At 31.7% G+C, this 20,788-nt stretch overlaps 4 protein-coding genes across 5 annotated transcripts in view; 3 read left to right on the forward strand and 1 right to left on the reverse strand.

The window, feature by feature from the left end:
* Positions 1 to 6,381, forward strand: part of LOC111687959 (putative glycerophosphocholine phosphodiesterase GPCPD1 homolog 2) — a 12,380-nt gene extending 5,999 nt beyond the window's left edge. Inside the window, exons 1-2 of one of the 2 annotated variants that reach the window (XM_023450450.2) lie at positions 1,671 to 1,990; positions 4,281 to 6,381. In XM_023450450.2, coding sequence (XP_023306218.2) covers positions 1,865 to 1,990; positions 4,281 to 6,206 — 2,052 coding nt within the window. In that variant the 5' untranslated portion in view covers positions 1,671 to 1,864 and the 3' untranslated portion in view covers positions 6,207 to 6,381. Of the gene's footprint in view, positions 1 to 1,670; positions 1,991 to 4,280 lie in introns of those variants that run through there. The other variant, XM_046952742.1, reaches the window with a different exon arrangement.
* LOC111687960 (tRNA (uracil-5-)-methyltransferase homolog A) overlaps positions 1 to 20,788 on the forward strand; it is a 66,771-nt gene that overhangs the window by 9,988 nt on the left and 35,995 nt on the right. The gene's annotated exons all lie outside the window — the stretch shown is intronic.
* LOC111687963 (glycerophosphocholine phosphodiesterase GPCPD1) lies at positions 8,156 to 10,348 on the forward strand. Its single transcript, XM_023450454.2, has one exon. The coding sequence runs from the start codon at positions 8,156 to 8,158 to the stop codon at positions 10,325 to 10,327; it is 2,172 nt and encodes a 723-aa protein (XP_023306222.2). The 3' UTR covers positions 10,328 to 10,348.
* LOC111687964 lies at positions 11,754 to 12,848 on the reverse strand. Its single transcript, XM_023450455.2, has one exon. It carries the CDS (start codon positions 12,552 to 12,554, stop codon positions 11,928 to 11,930), a length of 627 nt encoding a protein of 208 aa, XP_023306223.2. The 5' UTR covers positions 12,555 to 12,848; the 3' UTR covers positions 11,754 to 11,927.

A 20,788-nucleotide genomic window follows, 5' to 3' on the forward strand; every position in this document is an offset into this window, starting at 1 on the left:
TCTAGTTCAGTTCTAGTTCAGTTCTAGTTCAGTTCTAGTTCAGTTCTAGTTCAGTTCTAGTTCAATTCTAGTTCAATTCTAGTTCAGTTCTAGTTTAGTTCTAGTTCAATTCTAGTTTAGTTCTAGTTCAAGTTCATTTTCAAATTAATCAAGAGTACCAAATTTTTATAAAAGTACAATTTTTGCTGTTAAAAATACATATATAGAAATGTACCTAAAATGTTTCAAATTCTTTTTGCATTAGTTTCTGCTCACATCTAAAATCTGTTTGTTTCCTCATTGCACTTGAAATCTCTTAGTTTAACGCATGCGTTTTTGAAAATTCCAAGAATTTACACGTATTTATAAACAAATCTGTACAATAAATTGCGAATGTCATAAGACATTATGTGAAAAATCTTAAAAAAAATAAACATTTAACTTCTAGAATTTTTTAAGAAATAAATAGAGAAGTGTTTTGTCTACAAAAAGAATTGAAATAAATTTTAATAAAATAAAGTTATAATAAAAATATCAATAAATATTTATTACGTTTTACAATTACAACAGATATTTTATTACAAAATCTAAAAAAAACAAAATACATCATTTGCACAAAAACACAACAATTAAAATACCTGCTGTTAAAATTTGATTTAAAAAATTTCTTTAAAAAAATGTTCTACATTTTGTAAAATTTTAGTTAAATAAAATTCATAAAATTGATTTTTTTCAAGTCCAAGTTAAAGTTTTATGCCCCTCTAGTGGCTTTTCTAAATGCACTATACGATAATTAGTCATTACCGGTGCCTGGCCGGGATTAGGTGGTGTATTTATGGGCATTTCGTAGGGTTTGAGGCGATAACGCGGCAATGGTTTCCAGGTACCCTTGTCAATTGGTGTCCGAGGAGATTTAGCAGCTTGAAGGTTTTTGCCAAAGTGTCCTAGAAAGAAAAAAATTAAAGAAAATTTTTAACATTTGTGTGATAGTCTTGTTCAATATGGCAATAGATTTTGCAAAATTATTATTAAAAATTAAAGATTATTATAAATTTTAAAAGTATTCCTCTTTAAATACTTGCCATTTATATAATCCAAAAAATGTTTTTGATAGTCCATGTTTAATTAATTGATTTGTGGTTAAAATTCCAAAATGTCGTAAATATATTTTAATAACTAGTATGTTTCATATATGATTAACTCATTTATTTGTTCTATAACGGGCCCTCAAGCAAATTTATACGAATTCGCCTTGAGTGATCTTCTTAAATTGTTTTGCGACAATTTTTTTTATCCATAATCTTCTTCTTTTAAAAACAATTAATTTACATTAATAACATATAAACAAACATACGGCATCCTTATCATTATCATCTGTCAGTGATCGACAGTGTACTCTGTTTTTATCACTTATTTAAATGCTTGCAAGTGACAACAAAAGTGTGCCGTACAAATATATAAACGTTTTGATAACGAGCAGTTAAATAAATTATCTTTAATTTATCATTTTTAATAGACTACAACAATAACACAACAAAGACCATAATAAACACTTTGTCGAGATTGAAAAATATTTGTTCCCTCTTCAACAGCTGATCTTTAGACCAAACAATAACATTTTCCTTTTTACTCAGGGGTTGTTCAACTAAAAAAGTTTAATTTTTATATTTTATTAATGTTCTTTTTCGAATTTTTCCTCAATAATTTTTAATTCTCATTTGGCTAAAAGCCAAAAGTTAACACATGTGTTTTTTTATTGTTTACACTCTCTGCCACCCCTTTTATTTGCAACAAAATTTTATCTTTTTTTGTTTTTTGAACTAGTAACAAAATAATAAATATTTATAATGAAATTTAGTGTGATGTATAGCGTGTTACGTTAAAAATGTTTAAACTACATGTATATCGTTTAAATTTCTTAAAATTGTTCAATGATTTTGTAAATTTTAATAAAAATCGCCTATCGGCTAAGCAAATTTTACGTACATCACGTTCGTATAGAGGACTTAAGGTAAATTTTACGATTTTAAATTGATTTAACAAAACAGTAGACATTTATTTGATTATCTCTCTACTTGAAGATCAGTTCTAGTTCAGATGTGGATGGGTTCTAGTTTAGTTTTAGATCGGTTATAATTTAGTTAACTATTACCTCAGTATTTTAGTTATAGATCAGTTTTAGTTCTTTTTTTGTGTATTAACAGTCGATCGGTCTCGTTTAAATTACGATTAGTCCTAGTAGAACAGTTCTAGTTTAGTTCTACTTTAATTTTAGTTCTAATCTATTCTCGTTTAGTCTATTTCTAGTTTAGTATTAGTTCAGTTCTACTTTAGTTTTAGCTCAGTTCTAGTTCAGTTCTAGTTCTAGTTCTGTTCTAGTTCTGTACTAGTTTTTTTCTAGTTCTAGTTCGGTTCTAGTTATGCTTTAGTTCTAGTTCTGATCTAGTTCTGTTCTAGTTCTGTTCTAGTTCTGTTCTTGTTCTGTTCTAGTTCAGTTCTAGTTCAGTTCTAGTTCAGTTCTAGTTCAGTTCTAGTTCAGTTCTAGTTCAGTTCTAGTTCAGTTCTAGTTCAGTTCTAGTTCAGTTCTAGTTCAGTTCTAGTTCAGTTCTAGTTCAGTTCTAGTTCAGTTCTAGTTCAGTTCTAGTTCAGTTCTAGTTCAGTTCTAGTTCAGTTCTAGTTCAGTTCTAGTTCAGTTCTAGTTCAGTTCTAGTTCAGTTCTAGTTCAGTTCTAGTTCAGTTCTAGTTCAGTTCTAGTTCAGTTCTAGTTCAGTTCTAGTTCAGTTCTAGTTCAGTTCTAGTTCAGTTCTAGTTCAGTTCTAGTTCAGTTCTAGTTCAGTTCTAGTTCAGTTCTAGTTCAGTTCTAGTTCAGTTCTAGTTCAGTTCTAGTTCAGTTCTAGTTCAGTTCTAGTTCAGTTCTAGTTCTAGTTCAGTTCTAGTTCAGTTGTAGTTCAGTTCTAGTTCAGTTCTAGTTCAGTTTTTGTTCAGTTCTAGTTTAGTACTAGTTCAGTTCTAGTTCAGTTCTAGTTCAGTTCTAGTTCAAGTTCAGTTCTAGTTCTGTTCTACTTTAGTTTTAGTTCAGTTCTAGTTCTGTTTTAGTTCTAGTTCTGTTCTAGTTTTGTACTAGTTTTTTTTCCAGTTCTGTTCTAGTTAAGCTCTAGTTCTAGTTCTGTTTTGGTTCTGTTCTAGTTCTGTTCTAGTTCTGTTCTAGTTCTGTTCTAGTTCTGTTCTAGTTCTGTTCTAGTTCTGTTCTAGTTCTGTTCTAGTTCTGTTGTAGTTCTGTTCTAGTTCTGTTCTAGTTCTGTTCTAGTTCTGTTCTAGTTCTGTTCTAGTTCTGTTCTAGTTCTGTTCTAGTTCTGTTCTAGTTCTGTTCTAGTTCTGTTCTAGTTCTGTTCTAGTTCTGTTCTAGTTCTGTTCTAGTTCTGTTCTAGTTCTGTTCCAGTTCTGGTTCTAGTTCTCGTTCTGTTCTAATTCAGTTGTAGATCAACTATTAATCAATAGTAGATCAGTTTTTCGTCACTACCGGTTCAGTTGTTGATCAGTTCTTGTTCAGTTCAAAATTCTTGCTTGGTAATAAAAAATTATCATTTTCCCTACAATTAAGTATTTTGTTTATATACATTTGTTCATAACAATCAAAATAATTTGTTTAACTTCCAATAATGCCAAACATTTGTCTATCACATGTCTGATCGCAAATATATAAAATATCAAATCATAAATTTTGCAAATTGATAAAAATCAAAGGAAGCTACGAATAAATTTGAAAATATACAAAACTAAAGAAATTGCTTATCAGAAAAAACACGTTGCTAAATTGAATACAAGGTTCATATCAGTAATGTTTTTGCCCACAACAATAATAAAACGTTGAACTGTCCAAAGTGATTTCAATTGAATTGAGTAGTAGAAGTATGATTTAGTAATGAGCTAATCACATATATAATACAAAGCTTTTTTATTTAGATTACAACTTAATTGGCGTATAATTGATTCGAAAAGCCCATTTATTTACTGCTAAAATTGTATTTAATTAAAATTATAACGTTATCTCTGATACACTTATTAAAGCTTTAAAGAGCAGGCAGGGCGGAGAAAATTTTCTTAAACTTAGAGTGGAGTAAAATTGAATATAAATAGAATCGTTGAGTTAGATAGTCATTTATAAACAAAACACTTAAGCTAACAGACGCTTTCAGTGTTCTTAAGAATTAGAATAAAAATTATTTGTTTAAGACTAAAACAAACAAAAAATGACACGTTTTAAATTGTTATTAATCGCGTATTTTGTATTCTCTCAACAGTGTACTTCGTATGTGGAGGCTGCAGCTGTTATAGCACCCAAATATTCAACCGTTCCTAATGTTCAGGAAGAGGAGGCCAAAATTTCTGTGGACGCTTGTGTCCATACGGTTAGACCTTTCACTGTGATATTACCTGAACAGTTGGCTGAGAATGAACATGTAGCCTTGACGGGAGATTCTCAGGCTTTGGGTGAATGGCAATTGGATCGTTGTGTTACATTGACTCAAAACAAAGGCAGTTTGGAGTGGTCGGCCAATGTAATGTTGCAAGCTTGTGCTAATAATATAAATTATCGTTATTTTATATATGCTGAAGATCACTTGGGTCGCAAACAGATCAGACGTTGGGAGACCCATTTGAAACCACGACAACTGACCTCTTGCATTAATAATTGTCGTAATGTAGACATTTTTGGTGAAGTGGCGTCGGGAGAGGTGCAACTTAATCGTGGCTGGTTGAATAATGAAATGATTTTGCAGTTAAAATTTGAGCGCGAGAAAATGTTCCAGGTGCATGATATTAATAAATTTGATCCAGAAAATGTTTATATTAAAGTGGTGGCGTTAGGAGAGGATTTAACTACCTCACTGGATGCTGAGAAGACGGGAATTAATGTGGAGTTTGCTAAAATGAGATATAATGAAAGTGTTTTAAAACCTCAACCTGTAGAGGGAGTGCCACATAAACGCAATGAGGTGGTGATTTTCCATTTAACTGTACCCTTAGAGTTGGAGGTTTCATATGCTTTAGAATTTTACTCACAACAGCAGCAATTAATGGGAAAAGCTTACATTTTGGCGGACCAGTTGAGGGGTAGTCAAGGTGAACTTTTGCTGGAGATCAAGGATACAAAAGAAACTGTGATAGCACGCTTAACTTTACCCTATTTATTGGTTAAGCCTTTTAGTGATAAACAACTGTTAGATTTTCGTACTACTTATGCCCATTATTGGCCTAAAACCTGGCCCAATTTAGATGTGGGACACCGCGGCAATGGCAAGAGTTATATAGCCAATGCCCCTGCAGAAAGAGAGAATACCATTTCCTCCTTTTTAAAAGCTTATGAAGTATTTGCCGATATGATTGAATTGGATGTTCACCTAACGGCCGATGGCATACCTGTGATATATCATGATTTTGGAGTGCGTACCGCCCCACAAGGCAAAGAGGTTAAAGATGTGTCGCAATTGGAATATGTGCTCTTGAAAGACATGACCTATGAGGCCATTAAGGAATTACGTGTCTTTGCCATTATCAATAATGAAATTAAGGAATATCCGGCCCATAATAAAGAACCGGTATTTGAGAAACGCATCTTTCCTACTTTAGAGGAGGTGCTAGAAGCTTTACCCAAAACATTGGGTATAGATGTGGAGATAAAATGGCCTCAACGTAAGATCAAAGGAGGCGTAGAGGCTGAACAAACCATAGATAAGAATTTCTTTATTGATACCGTTTTAAAAGTGATATTACAAAAAGGTTGTGGACGTCCTTTAATATTCTCCAGTTTTGATGCTGATATCTGCACCATGCTGAGGTTTAAACAGAATCTATTACCCGTCATGTATTTGACCCAAGGTGAAACACAAAAATGGGAGGCTTTCCTTGATCTAAGAACCCGCAGCTTCGAACAGGCCATTAATAATGCTCAGGCATTTGAATTGGCTGGCACAGCACCTCATGCTGAAGACTTTAAGGGAGAGCAAGGAGCCGCTCTAATGAAAAAAGCCAAAGATTTAGGTCAAATATCTCTAGTATGGGGTGATGACTGTAATTCCCAACAAGCTGTTAAATATTTCCAAGATATTGGTGCTACTGCTACCTGTTACGATAGATCGGATTTGTATGTTCCCCCCAACAAATCGAAATCATTTTTCAATTCTACGGAAATAATGGAGGAATTTAAAGATCAATGTCGTGCTTAAATGTTAAACGAAAACAGAAAAAGCAAATATATTTTTTATATTCCTGTTAAAAACGAATTTTATTAGAAATTATACAAACAAGTAAACATGTTCGCTGGCGAACATTTTTACACAAATGAAAACTTTAAAATTTTTATTGTTAAATGCTCCTGGTATTAAACATTTTTAGTATTATTATTAAAAAAATAACAAAACAGCAATACTATGTATTCATTATTCCATTTAATAAATATTAAACTAAAACAAACAAAAAAATTAAAGACAATAAACTTATATGTTTAACATATTTGTTTAATTAGTAAAATTTTAATTAAAAGCAATTTATTAATGCAAACTATAAAAACAGTAATTTTACGTTTGAATAAACATTAAACAGGTTTTAAATTTATTCTTTAAATAATTACAAAAAAAAACATTGTTAACTTATTAACTTAAAAATACCACTTATAAATTATTATTAAAGAAAAAAAATAGTTATTAAAAAAAAAACAAAATATATTTTTTGATTCTTAAATATTAAAATTTTGTGTAAATATTATTGTTACCTTTAAGTTGGCTTCTCCCTGTATTAGCTTAATCATCTTTATTGATGACGACAACTTATCGTTGACCATTAAAGATGCTTTCATTTCTATTCTTTTCTTCTTTTAACCACTTTTCTTTTCATAATCATATGCGCTAAACAAACAAAATTTTTGCTAAAACTTCAAATAAACCATAAAAGTTATTATTAAACTCGTTTTTTGTTCACCTAAAAACCAATACCACCATCATTAGGTTAGACTCAAACAAAAACAGACTTAATTAAAAGAATCTCTACATGATCGACCCATTAAATTTAAAACAAAAATCCCAACAAATCGAAAAACGCATTGTTTTAGGAAATTACCACTAGGAACTCAGTCACAAGAACATGTAGCATCTTGCTCTGCTACAGTTATCAAAATAGTTAAGCATACAATATATACAGAGCTAATGATATTTTTTAATAATATTTTATGCTAATGATGAAGAGTGAGAGTATCTGTGCTCTTGTTTAATAATGATGTTATTTGGTCGGTGGATTGTTTTCAACTTTAGCTTGAAGTCATTGGCTTTAAAGGTTTAGTGTAATTTTGTATTCGACCTGCTGATGGCGTGTTTGTGTTATAAAATAGTGGGTTTTAGTTATAGATTAAGTTTAAAATTAGGGTAAGTTTTAATTTACATTAAAAATATAATCTAGTTACTAGAATTGAATTAGAACTGAACTAGAAGTGAACTAGAACTGAACTAGAACTGAACTAGAACTGAACTAGAACTGAACTAGAACTGAACTAGAACTGAACTAGAACTGAACTAGAACTGAACTAGAACTGAACTAGAACTGAACTAGAACTGAACTAGAACTGAACTAGAACTGAACTAGAACTGAACTAGAACTGAACTAGAACTGAACTAGAACTGAACTAGAACTGAACTAGAACTGAACTAGAACTGAACTAGAACTGAACTAGAACTGAACTAGAACTGAACTAGAACTGAACTAGAACTAGAACTGAACTGAACTAGAACTGAACTAGAACTGAAGTAGAACTGAACTAAAACTGAACTAAAACTGAACTAGAACTGAACTAGAACTAAACTAGAACTAAACTAGAACTGAACTAGAACTGAACTAGAACTGAACTAGAACTGAACTAGAACTGAACTAGAACTGAACTAGAACTGAACTAGAACTGAACTAGAACTGAACTAGAACTGAACTAGAACTGAACTAGAACTGAACTAGAACTGAACTAGAACTGAACTAGAACTGAACTAGAACTGAAATAGAACTGAACTAGAACTAAACTATAACTGCACTAGAACTCAACTAGAACTGTGTTATAAAATTTTACTTTTATATAGTAAGAATTTACTCTCTGACTACTCTGATTCGGTATTATATTTATTTTTTACCCCGCTAGATGGCATTAAAACTCCGAAAAATCTTCACATGGTGGTTGTATTTGCTAGTAATTGGAATTTTCAACAAAGTCGTCTTAGCCAAGACCAATACCTTTGTAAATAATTTAAGTAAAAGCACAGCAAATTCATATTACGGCGAATTCCGGGAATCGCCAAAAGACAGTGGCGTAACATTTAAAAATTTTACCCGAAGCGGAGAAAGAAGCTTGAAGTGTGTGCCCATGTTAAAACATTTTGAAGTAGAATTAACTGAACCTTTAAGATTAGGCGAAGGAGTGGGTTTAACGGGAGATCATGCCAAACTGGGAGAATGGCAAATTGAGAAGAGTTTAGAAATGAGAAGAAGACGTAATCCCCTAAAATGGTATCTGAAAATACCCATGTGCTCAGCCGTAAGAGTATATTACCGATTTTTTATTTACTATATAGACTCAAAGGGCTTTAAACACATACGCTATTGGGAAGCTCAGCAACATGCTCGTGTTGTAGAGGCCTACGAAATGTTTCGTCATCAGGGCTCGAGAAAATTTGGCCATGCTCATGCTTTGGCAGTAGGAGGAGGCAAACAAAATGAACGGGCCTGGTTGAGAAAGGAGTATATCATACAATTTAAATTTATATGGCCTCAGCATATACAGTTTACGGAGTTTACACATTTTATAAGGAATCCAAAATATGTTTTGAAATTAAAAGCCTTCGAAGAGGTTAATGGGCAACCTGTTTATGAGAATTTGGAAGAAAATGAAGATACCGAATTGCAGGTGGTGCGTTTTGTGAGCAAAAAATCTAATTTGAAAACTATAAGAGAACAGGGTGTGATTTATAGACCCGGGGATATAGTGGTTTTTCACATAACGGTGGCGGACTTTCTGGAAAATATGTATGTTCTGGGTATTTATACCAGGCAGCTGGAACTTTTGGGTGAAGTGGTCATACCCTCAAAAGTACTGAAACGCAGTGAGGGCATTTTGGAGCTCCCGATATTGGACTCTAAGGAAAACCAAAGAGTTGGCTGGTTGACTTTACCTTTTTTGAGAATAGATGCTATGCCGGAAGCTTTAAAGCTTAATATGCGTGCCGGATTTCAGCATTATTGGCCATATAATTGGCCAACTTTAGATATAGGCCAACGTGGATTGGGTAAAAGTTTTTATTATCATTCTGCTAATGTTATGGAAAATACTATTGAAAGTTTTTTGAAAGCTGAGGAATATAACAGTGATATGATCCAGTTAAATGTGCAATTAACCAAGGATTATGTGCCAGTGGTGTGGCATGATTTTGGATTCTTTACGGCCGCTCCAAGCAACAATAAAAAACTTAAGGGTAAAGATTTAAAGTTTGTTTATATACATGACTTGACCTACCAGGAATTGCTAAAGAAAAGAGTGTTTGTGTTTATAAAGGGTCTAATGGTGGAGGTGACCCATTTGAATACAGTTTTTGCTCCGGATAAGGAGAGAATATTTCCTTTACTGAAGCAGGTTTATCAACAATTACCCATAACTTTGGGTATAATGGTGGACATTAAATGGCCTCAGCTCATGAGTAGTGGTAGCTTGGAATCTTTACAGTCATTGGATAAAAATCTTTATGTTAATGGAGTCTTGCAAACAACAATGGAATTTGGTTGTGGACGTCCTTTAATCCTGACAAGTTTTGATGCTGATATTTGCTCAATGTTGCGATATAAACAACACATATTCCCGGTAGTTTTTCATACTCTGGGACAATTTAGTCCCTGGGAAACCTATGCCGATTTACGCACCCATTCCCTAAACAATGCCTTACAATTTGTGCAATCCAGTGATATTTTGGGCACAGCAGTATATGCGAAAGAGATATTTATTGCCCATGATAATAAAGATTTAAAACAGGCTTTTGAATTACAACAATTAGTATTTATTTGGGGTGATCTGCTGCAGGATGAAACGATTTTAGAACATTTCAGAAATGAGGAACTGGCCGGCTTAATATACGATCATATAGATGCCTTAATGCTGCAACAGCCTAAAAGCAAAAGGAAACGTTTTGGTTTCTTTGAGGCCCCCGAATTACAACGCATATTTCTACGCCAATGTATAGCCGCTGGTAACATGACCATGAGTGAGGGTTTACCCGATACTCACTCACCATTTTGGCCACGTGTACGCAGTTTAGATGAACTTTAAAGCCGGCAAATTTCAATTAAATAAAATGTAATTGAAAATAATTTGAAAACGTTGTTTTTGTTTCATTTCCATTGGCAAACAATCAAGGCAAAAATTAGAAATCACAAGTACAAGGTAAATAAATGCGTATATCTGTATATAAAGAGAGGAAGTGTTTAACAGAAATTTTTCCTTGACACCCCATCTAAACAGTTCCAACCTCCATGCGCTAAACAATTGCCATCTAGACAACTACGTGAAGGAGCCCAACAAATGGAACTAGCATGATGATGTGAGAGTAGAAACACTTAAATTCTTTTGCTTGCCTCATTAAAAACTTACGCCTCAGGACATTTAACATATACACAGATACATATGAACATATTCTCACACATATGTAAACATTATTTTTATGTACATGTGTTAGTCTGAACATCTAATGTAACCAGTTTTTTCCAGCAGGGATTCCAAAATGTATGTTATTTTTGAAAAAAAGTTTAAAATTATTTGCTTTGCTTCTTGGGAACAAGGATTGTGTACTTCTGCTTCAGTTTATTAAGGATTCTTTTCACTTTTTTCTATTTTTATTTTCTCTCTTAACGCCGTTATTGTTTTAAAGGTGTAACGTATGTTCATTTATCCTGCTGGTATAATTTAATTGTTTTCTTAGCTTTAAGTGTTTCCAGCTTGCGTCAAATGTATGTCAGGGGGGTATATATGGATTTAAAGAGAACAGTGTTGTATGTTGGGTTAAGGGTCTATGAAATCCCAAAAGAAGAATGAATCAACCACAGAGAGCAAATTTTATAAACTAGAACAGAACAGAACTGAAACAAAACTGAAACAGAACTAGAACAAAACTAGAACAGAACTAGAACAGAACTAGAACAGAACTAGAACAGAACTAGAACTGAACTAGAACAGAACTAGAACAAAACTAGAACAGAACTAGAACAGAACTAGAACAGAACTAGAACAGAACTAGAACAGAACTAGAACAGAACTAGAACAGAACTAGAACAGAACTAGAACAGAACTAGAACAGAACTAGAACAGAACTAGAACAGAACTAGAACAGAACTAGAACCAGAACAGAACTAGAACAGTACATAAAATCTTTTCAATTCTACAGTATTTTGTTCGTAATAGTTTTTTTCGATTATAGACGCCTCTGTAAACGCCTGTAAAGTGGTCGGTATACTGTGAGCTTTTGAGGTCAACCTGTAGTTGATGAAGATGGTCATACACATTCCAAACATATTTGAAATTTATTTAGAGAATGTAACACACAGAGATTAACATTCAGTTGCATGAAATTGATTTATTTTCACATTCCTGCTAAAGATGGTTGTTAGTTGATGGTGTTGGCATCAGCGCAGTTTCAAAAATCTTAATTACATTTAGAATTCTTTTATTATACTTTTTCTTTTGTTTTTTTTTTTTACAAGCAAATAGTAATGAAGGAAAATATTTCTTAAAAAGCAAACAATTAAATAAATGAAGTTGCGAGGAAAAAAATTAAAACAAATATTCAAAACAATCACAGAGTGTAATGGCTGGTTAAATTTACAATTTCAAAAGTTATAGGGGATGGAGTGAATGAGTAGAATGAGCGAATAATTTACAAACAGGCGGCATTGAAGACATCAATATAGTCACCAGATACACAGGCACTACCAATAGATCCCATGGTTTGACAAATGCCAGGAATTTTGCTAGAAATTTCAATGGAGCAGCGTCGCAGGGGAGAAGAGTTAGCGTTGGTGGAGGAGTGTAACTGATGACTTTCATGATGATGTTGATGTTGGCTGGAGGATTGTTGTTTGTGCTTAGGCAGCTGGGAAGAGGAGGAGGAGGAGAGATGTTGGTTGAGGTAGTTGTTATGTGGCTGAACTTCTGCTTCCTGTAGTTGCATTTGCAACCACTGAGGCATTCCACTTTTAATGGGTAAATCAGCAGCCAAATCATCATTATCCTCTAGAGTGCTGCTGCCAAAGCCATTGGGTCCATTTAAATCCATGTTGCTGTCCTCAACATTTGGTGGTAGTTCGACACCATTATCAGATGACATCAAAGGAAATGTCATGCGTCGTGTAAAATCTCGGGATTTGGCAGCACCATTAACACCCTCATGCAACAGCTCCAAAGGTAGTTCGTTGCCATTTGTTATGCCAAATGAACTGAACAACTGAATCAATACAATGATGGCAGCCGACATGTAGAAAACATTTTTCAAATGGCAAAACATGGTTAAGCAAAGGTAATCAAGGTGTTTCTTCTGGGAGAATATGATAGCTAATGAACTGAATTAGATTGTTAGTTGTCTAAACAATTTCAGCTAGAGTTTTAAAATGTTTTTTTTTTTTTTTTTTTGGAGTTTTAACTGCAAACTTCCGTTTCCGCTGTGTTGTTTACTTTGAAATGTTGTAGATAAAATACTGTTGGTTGGTTGGTTTTTTTTATGCGTTTCAATTGATTGTAATGTGTTTACTAGGATTGTTAACGTACAAATGATATTAACATTATTTCTTCTAATGGCTTATATAGCAATTTACCAATGGAGCAGAAAAGTAATACGAAAAACCCTTTTGGAAATCTTTGCAAAAGTCATCAACATCATCAACAGTATCATTTATTACTTAACAATATGTGTCATGATGTCATTTTATTTCTTGGCTTTTGTCTGCTTTTGTTTATTTGTTGTTTTTTCCATTTTTTTCGCTTTCACTCTATGTGATATGTTTTGTTTGTCGTTTGTTTAAGATTTTCTTGAAAGGAAAACTCTTAAATGTCAAATGAAACCTCTCATATTGCTGGACATTTCTACTTCGAGTGGAAGTTGGCATTATAACAATGACTTGATTATTATTTTATTACGTTTTTAAAAACTATTTAATATTTGTATGGGAGATGAAAAATATCAAGTATTTAAGTACTTGTGACAAAGGCTGTAAAGTAGTATTTGCTTAAAGTTTATTAAAAAACTACTTTTCATATATAAAATAAGATATTTTCATAAAAATGAAAGGCAACATTTCAAGTGTTTGCTGGATTTTTTCTTACCTCTGGAAAAAGTACTTTTTTACGATTTTTCATATTTTACTAAATATATATGTTTTGCAAAAAGTACTTTTTGAAAAAGTACTATTTTGTTAGAAGTCAATATATTAGGTACTTTTCATTCTTCATGATAACTTTAAATTCAAAATGAGATAAAATATAAAAAAACGTATTATTTTCATTTATATTTAGAAAAAGTGCTTTTCTAAGAATTTTTTTCAAAAAGTTCAAAGATTTTCAAAAAAGTACTTTTACAAAAAGCAATATTTGACCAAAAAGTGTTAAAACATTTATTTTCCAAAAAGAATTTCAACAAAGTGAATGTCCTTTGCCCCAATCTTCATTTCCAAAAATACCCCTTTAGTACTTTTGAATCCTTTTCCCATCTCCCTAAGTTCCCAAAACAATCACATGTTTCTTATCTTATGAAATTGGTAATGGAATCCATAAAACTTATATTTTTGCTAAATTAAACTATGTAGTCAATAAAATAACTACCTACAACAAGAATAACAAAAATAATAATGGACTTATTGAAAAAGTCATTGACTATAAAAGCCTGTTGAATATTGAGACTCTCTTAACCCCTTCTTCGTCTTCATCTTCTTCTGCCTCTCTTAAACTATAAAACATTGTTCTACGATTTATTTATTTTCGTATTTTCATCGATAGGGTTTCATTAGTTGTATAAGTGTGTGCTTAAGTTTAATAGCAAAAAGGATATATTTATAAGATGAACTTTGGAAAAAGGACAACAAAATAATAAAATAGAGACATAAGTTAAACTTGAGTGGAATTCAACATGAAATATTTAATTGCTAAAAAAATAATAACAAAACATAAAAAAATATATTATTATATGAAAACTTTTTAAATAAGCTGCCCACTTGAGATATTAATAAAAATATGGGATCACTTTAATTGTCATAAAAAAATAATTGCTGTAAAAGGTACTATAGTCTAGTATATAGTCTTGTCTAGTCTATAGTCTGTAGACTATATACTACCTATTTTAGTCTAGTCTAGTTTATAATCTAGTCTATAGTCTAGAGTCTAGTCTACAGTCTATAGTCTAGTCTAAAGTCTATAGTCTAGTATGTAGTATATAGTCTATTATAGTCTAGTCTATAGTATAGTTTATAATCTAGTCTATAGTCTAAAGTCTAGTCTACAGTCTATAGTCTAGTCTATAGTTTAGTCTATAGTTTAGTCTATAGTTTAGTCTATAGTTTAGTCTATAGTCTAGTCTATAGTCTAGTCTATAGTCTAGTCTATAGTCTCGTCTATAGTCTAGTCTACAGTCTAGTCTATAGTCTAGTCTAGTCTAGTCTACAGTCTAGTCTATAGTCTAGTCTATAGTCTAGTCTATAGTCTAGTCTATAGTCTAGTCTATAGTCTGGTCTAGAGTCTAGTCTATAGTCTAGTCTATAGTCTTGTCTATAGTATAGTCTATAGTCTAGTCTATAGTCTAGTCTATAGTCTAGTCTATAGTCTAGTCTATAGTCTAGTCTATTGTCTAGTCTATAGTCTAGTCTATAGTCTAGTCTATAGTCTAGTCTACAGTCTAGTCTATAGTCTAGTCTATAGTCTAGTCTATAGTCTAGTCTATAGTCTAGTCTATAGTCTAGTCTATAGTCTAGTCTATAGTCTAGTCTATAGTCTAGTCTATAGTCTAGTATAGTCTAGTCTATAGTCTAGTCTATAGTCTAGTCTATAGTCTAGTCTATAGTCTAGTCTATAGTCTAGTCTATAGTCTAGTCTATAGTCTAGTCTATAGTCTAGTCTATAGTCTAGTCTATAGTCTAGTCTATAGTCTAGTCTATAGTCTAGTCTATAGTTAGTCTATAGTCTAGTCTATAGTCTAGTCTATAGTCTAGTCTATAGTCTAGTCTATAGTCTAGTCTATAGTCTAGTCTATAGTCTAGTCTATAGTCTTGTCTATAGTCTAGTCTATAGTCTAGTATATAGTCTAGTCTATAGTCTAGTCTATAGTCTAGTCTATAGTCTTTGTCTATAGTCTAGTCTATAGTCTTGTCTATAGTCTAGTCTATAGTCTAGTCTATAGTCTAGTCTATAGTCTAGTCTATAGTCTAGTCTATAGTCTAGTCTATAGTCTAGTCTATAGTCTAGTCTATAGTCTAGTCTATAGTCTAGTCTATAGTCTATAGTCTAGTCTATTGTCTAGTCTATAGTCTAGTCTATAGTCTAGTCTATAGTCTAGTCTACAGTCTAGTCTATAGTCTAGTCTATAGTCTAGTCTATAGTCTAGTCTATAGTCTAGTCTATAGTCTAGTCTATAGTCTAGTCTATAGTCTAGTCTATAGTCTAGTCTATAGTCTAGTCTATAGTCTAGTCTATAGTCTAGTCTATAGTCTAGTCTATAGTCTAGTCTATAGTCTAGTCTATAGTCTAGTCTATAGTCTAGTCTATAGTCTAGTCTATAGTCTAGTCTATAGTCTAGTCTATAGTCTAGTCTATAGTCTAGTCTATAGTCTAGTCTATAGTCTAGTCTATAGTCTAGTCTATAGTCTAGTCTATAGTCTAGTCTATAGTCTAGTCTATAGTCTAGTCTATAGGCTAGTCTATAGTCTAGTCTATAGTCTAGTCTATAGTCTAGTCTATAGTCTAGTCTATAGTCTTGTCTATAGTCTAGTCTATAGTCTAGTATATAGTCTAGTCTATAGTCTAGTCTATAGTCTAGTCTATAGTCTAGTCTATAGTCTTGTCTATAGTCTAGTCTATAGTCTAGTCTATAGTCTAGTCTATAGTCTAGTCTATAGTCTAGTCTATAGTCTAGTCTATAGTCTAGTCTATAGTCTAGTCTATAGTCTAGTCTATAGTCTAGTCTATAGTCTAGTCTATAGTCTAGTCTATAGTCTAGTCTATAGTCTAGTCTAGTCTATAGTCGAGTCTATAGTCGAGTCTATAGTCTAGTCTATAGTCTAGTCTATAGTCTAGTCTATAGTCTAGTCTATAGTCTAGTCAATAGTAAGGCTGTAGTGTACAGACCAAACTAAAGCCTAGTCTAATCTATAATCTAACCTATAGTTTAGAGTTAAGTTCAATCTACTGTTTAGTACTGTTTACAGTTTAAACTATTCTGAACGCATATTTCTTACTTATATTTTTTCAAAAAAACATTATTAATTTTCATAAATCCTTGTAACCCCACAAATTTCCATACAATTTGCTGTTGTTAAAAAAAAAAATTAAAGGTGTTTTTGTAAAAATCTTGTCTAAAGCAGAAACTTTGTCTTTGTTTTCATTTTCCTTAAGTCTCAAACAAAAGCAACAAAAAGCACGTGCTTAAAAGAAAAAAACTGATTTGAAAATATATATGCACTTGTAACAAAAGGGAAAACAATTAAAATGAACTAAAGGAAAAAGTTTTCAACTCATTTTAAAATTCATAACTGTTAATCTTATACTCACACTCTCACACTTTCATTTCAAATATTTTATCTCACTAATACTTCGAGTTTTTACTTGTTTAATCTTTTTATCAACAAAACGAAAAAGAACCACAACGCCAAAAACCTAAAAATGCCTTAACTGATTTGCTTTTAACCACATTTAAGGCAATTTAAATGTTGCTATAACAGAAAAAGAAAAACTTTTCAAACTTTTAATCTCTAACTACCTCACTCACGCACTCCTTCAACCTCCTTTAAAATAAACAAAAATTTCTAGGAGAGAAAATTGTTTCATTTCAAACTAAAATTCCAGGTGGTAAAAACAAAACTTAAGCGACATTCTAAGTAAATTCAATTAAAACATACACTCAAAGCTGAAAAAAACCTGAATTTTATAGTTTGGAAAATTTGTTTAAAGATGGGTTCATGGAACTTTTTTTTCTAAGAAATAGAATTCTTTTAAATTATTAGGAGTGTAACAGAGCATTTTTTTGTTTCTAACCGTTGTTTGAAATTTTAGGAGAAAAAATAACCGTAAGTGTTTATATCTGTTACATTTGTACATATGTGTGTATGTATGTACGTTGGTATTTCTATATATGAGTGCTCATTGTTATGTTTATATAACTTTTGTTTATTAGTATTAGTTGTGGTTTCGAAATGACAAACGTGTTTGTTTAACGCTTTTCAGCCTAATTTAACATGTCGTTAATTTTGTTGTGGGGTTGTCTTACAAAATAGAATCCAAATTCAACAAAATGTTTTTCTCGTATTTTATTTGTGGTTGAATTAGAGCAGAGTACAAATACCCAGCAAATATAACCGGTTTGAGAACGATTTGAAAGTTAAAATTCCTTTCAGATTGCTATGCAAACGTTTACTAATATGTTTGTTGGCTAATGAAAGCTATTAGCTTGCGTACGTAAGAGGTGCTTTAGTTAGTGTGTAAGAGTGAGTAAGTGCCGTTAAATGTTTAGAACTGTTAATTTGTAAGCAGGTTATAAATGGCTTATTAATCTTCTTTTAGTACAACATACTCGCACACTCTTAAACAAAATGGAAGATGGTTTAAAAGGTTTTGACTATTTGGAGGAATATTTAATGAAAATTACCGCAATTTAATTGAGTTATTGATATAATAAAACTTAAAGGAAAGGAACAGATTTTGGAATTTTTAATAAATTTGGTAATTAAATAGTAATGTTAAGGGTTTTTTATAGTCTTTTTAGACTTTATAATCTGGTCTATAGTCTAGTCTATAGTCTAGTGTATAGTATACTTTTTAGTCTAGTTTATAGCCCAGTCTATAGTTTAGTCTATAGTCTAGTTTTTAGTCTATTATTTAGTCTAGTCTATAGTCTAGTCTAGAGTCTAGTCTATAGTCTATTCTATATTCTAGTCTAGTAGCCTATAGTCTAGTCTGTATTCAAGTCTACAGTCTAGTCTATAGTCTAGTCTATAGTCTAGTCTATAGCCTAGTCTATAGTCTAGTCTATAGTCTAGTCTATAGTCTAGTCTAAAGTCTAGTCTATAGTCTAGTCTATAGTCTAGTCTATAGTCTAGTCTATAGTCTAGTCTATGGTCTAGTCTATAGTCTAGTATATGGTCTGGTATATAGTCTAGTCTATAGTCTAGTCTATAGTCTAGTTTATAGTCTAGTCTATAGTCTAGTCTATAGTCTAGTCTATAGTCTAGTTTATAGTCTAGCCTAAAGTCCAGACTATAGTTCAGCCTATAGTCTAGTCTATAGTCTAGTCTATAGTCTAGTCTATAGTCTAGTCTATAGCCTAGTCTATAGTCTAGTCTATAGTCTAGTCTATAGTCTAGTCTATAGTCTAGTCTATGGTCTGGTATATAGTCTAGTCTATAGTCTAGTCTATAGTCTAGTCTATAGTCTAGTCTATAGTCTAGTCTATAGTCTAGTCTATAGTCTAGTCTATAGTCTAGTCTATAGTCTAGTCTATAGTCTAGTCTATAGTCTAGTCTATAGTCTAGTCTATAGTCTAGTCTATAGTCTAGTCTATAGTCTAGTCTATAGTCTAGTCTATAGTCTAGTCTATAGTCTAGTCTATAGTCTAGTCTATGGTCTGGTATATAGTCTAGTCTATAGTCTAGTCTATAGTCTAGTTTATAGTCTAGTCTATAGTCTAGTCTATAGTCTAGTCTATAGTCTAGTCTATAGTCTAGTCTATAGTCTAGTCTATAGTCTAGTTTATAGTCTAGCCTAAAGTCCAGACTATAGTTCAGCCTATAGTCTAGTCTATAGTCGAGTCTATAGTCTAGTCTATAGTCTAGTCTATAGTCTAGTCTATAGTCTAGTCTATAGTTTAGTCTATAGTCTAGTCTATAGTCTAGTCTATAGTCTAGTCTATAGTCTAGTCTATAGTCTAGTATATATTCAAGTCTAGTCTATAGTCTAGTCTTTAGTCTAGTCTATAGTCTAGTTTTAGTCTAGTCTATAGTCTGTAGTTTTTTTATCACAATTCCGTTTACATCATATTTTTTAGATTAATGTTATAATTCGTTACTAAGTTGCATTAACTATTTTAATCATCTCTACCTATTATAATACTCTTGACTTGTGAAAGTCTTGTATGTAACATTTAATACATACATTATCAAAGTTTTCATCTCTTTATGCACTTTACTACCTTTAACTCACTTCAAATACTTTTACTCATTTCCTTTTATAAATCAAAATAGTTTTTAGAATATTAAACACTTTTGTGCTCCTAGAAATCAATGCATTTCCCAACAAAAGCTACTAGATCATAATACTTTGAATAAAAATCATAGTTTTTTATTTATTTGACAAAAAGGAAAACAAAAAACAAAAGAAGATTAAAAATATGTTTTTTTTACATTCCCGGAAAACAAAGAGGATTATTACTATAAAAGTAGTTATATACATAGCATTACACTAACAATGTTTTCAATAAAAAAAAATTATTGATCATTTATTTGTAAAATAGTTATTGTTGTATATAGAATCTTAAGGACAATAAAATGTAAAAGTGTTTAAACAAGCTTTAAAAATACCCGTATAATGAACTGAGATTTCTTAGAAACAAAAAAGACAAACAAAACAAATGTTTAATAAGATAAATAGATTTTAAATAAATTTTATCAATTTGTAAAAAAGGAAAACGATAATTTAGTTTAGAATTTATTAATAAAATAAAACGAAAATTTTATAAATGAAGGAGTCCCTTAAAACCCTTCCACCTTTTCACTATCTTTCAGACCATTTATTTTCCTTTATCTCTGCTACATTTATATTTCATAGCTGTTGTAATCTAACACTTACAATTGCTGTGTGGCTCGAGTGTAACTACTTAGTTATGCTGCTGTGATAATTTGCAACAAATTCAAAGTTGCTTGGCAAGTGTCATCATTTATCTTATAGCAGACACGTAAATAATGTACAACACTACACTTGAGCTCTCATGTTGTAGGTACTAGTGTATGTTGGACACGTACATGTTTTCTTCTACGACTAACAGATTTTATTTTTTTCTTCTAGTTTTCCATCCATTTTTTGATAACTATCATAAAAAAGCGGAAACGGAAATCGTTGCTTTTTTTTGTTTTGCTTCTTAGCTCTGCTTACCACAGACATTCATACAATATACAATTTGTTTATGCTGGACAAACAGCTTGAGGCAACAACGACGATATGCATTTTTATGCATCATGTTAAATGAAAATTGAGTAGAAAAGAACGAGAGAAAAATTAATAATAAAAACGAATGTGCTAGAAATAGGAATGAAATATGAATTATGAGAAAGTGGACGAAAAGAGATAGGTAAAAATTGCACGAGGTTGGTAAGGGAAGGTTTTGAGAAAGATGCGATTAGATAATAGATTAGACAAAACATAAGATTATGTGAACGAATAGAATATACTATAGACTAGACTATAGACTAAACTATAGACTAGACTATAGACTAGACTATAGACTAGACTATAGACTAGACTATAGACTAGACTATAGACTAGACTATAGAC

The sequence above is a fragment of the Lucilia cuprina genome, chromosome 5 (genome assembly GCF_022045245.1).
Source record: "Lucilia cuprina isolate Lc7/37 chromosome 5, ASM2204524v1, whole genome shotgun sequence".
Taxonomy (NCBI): domain Eukaryota; kingdom Metazoa; phylum Arthropoda; class Insecta; order Diptera; family Calliphoridae; genus Lucilia; species Lucilia cuprina.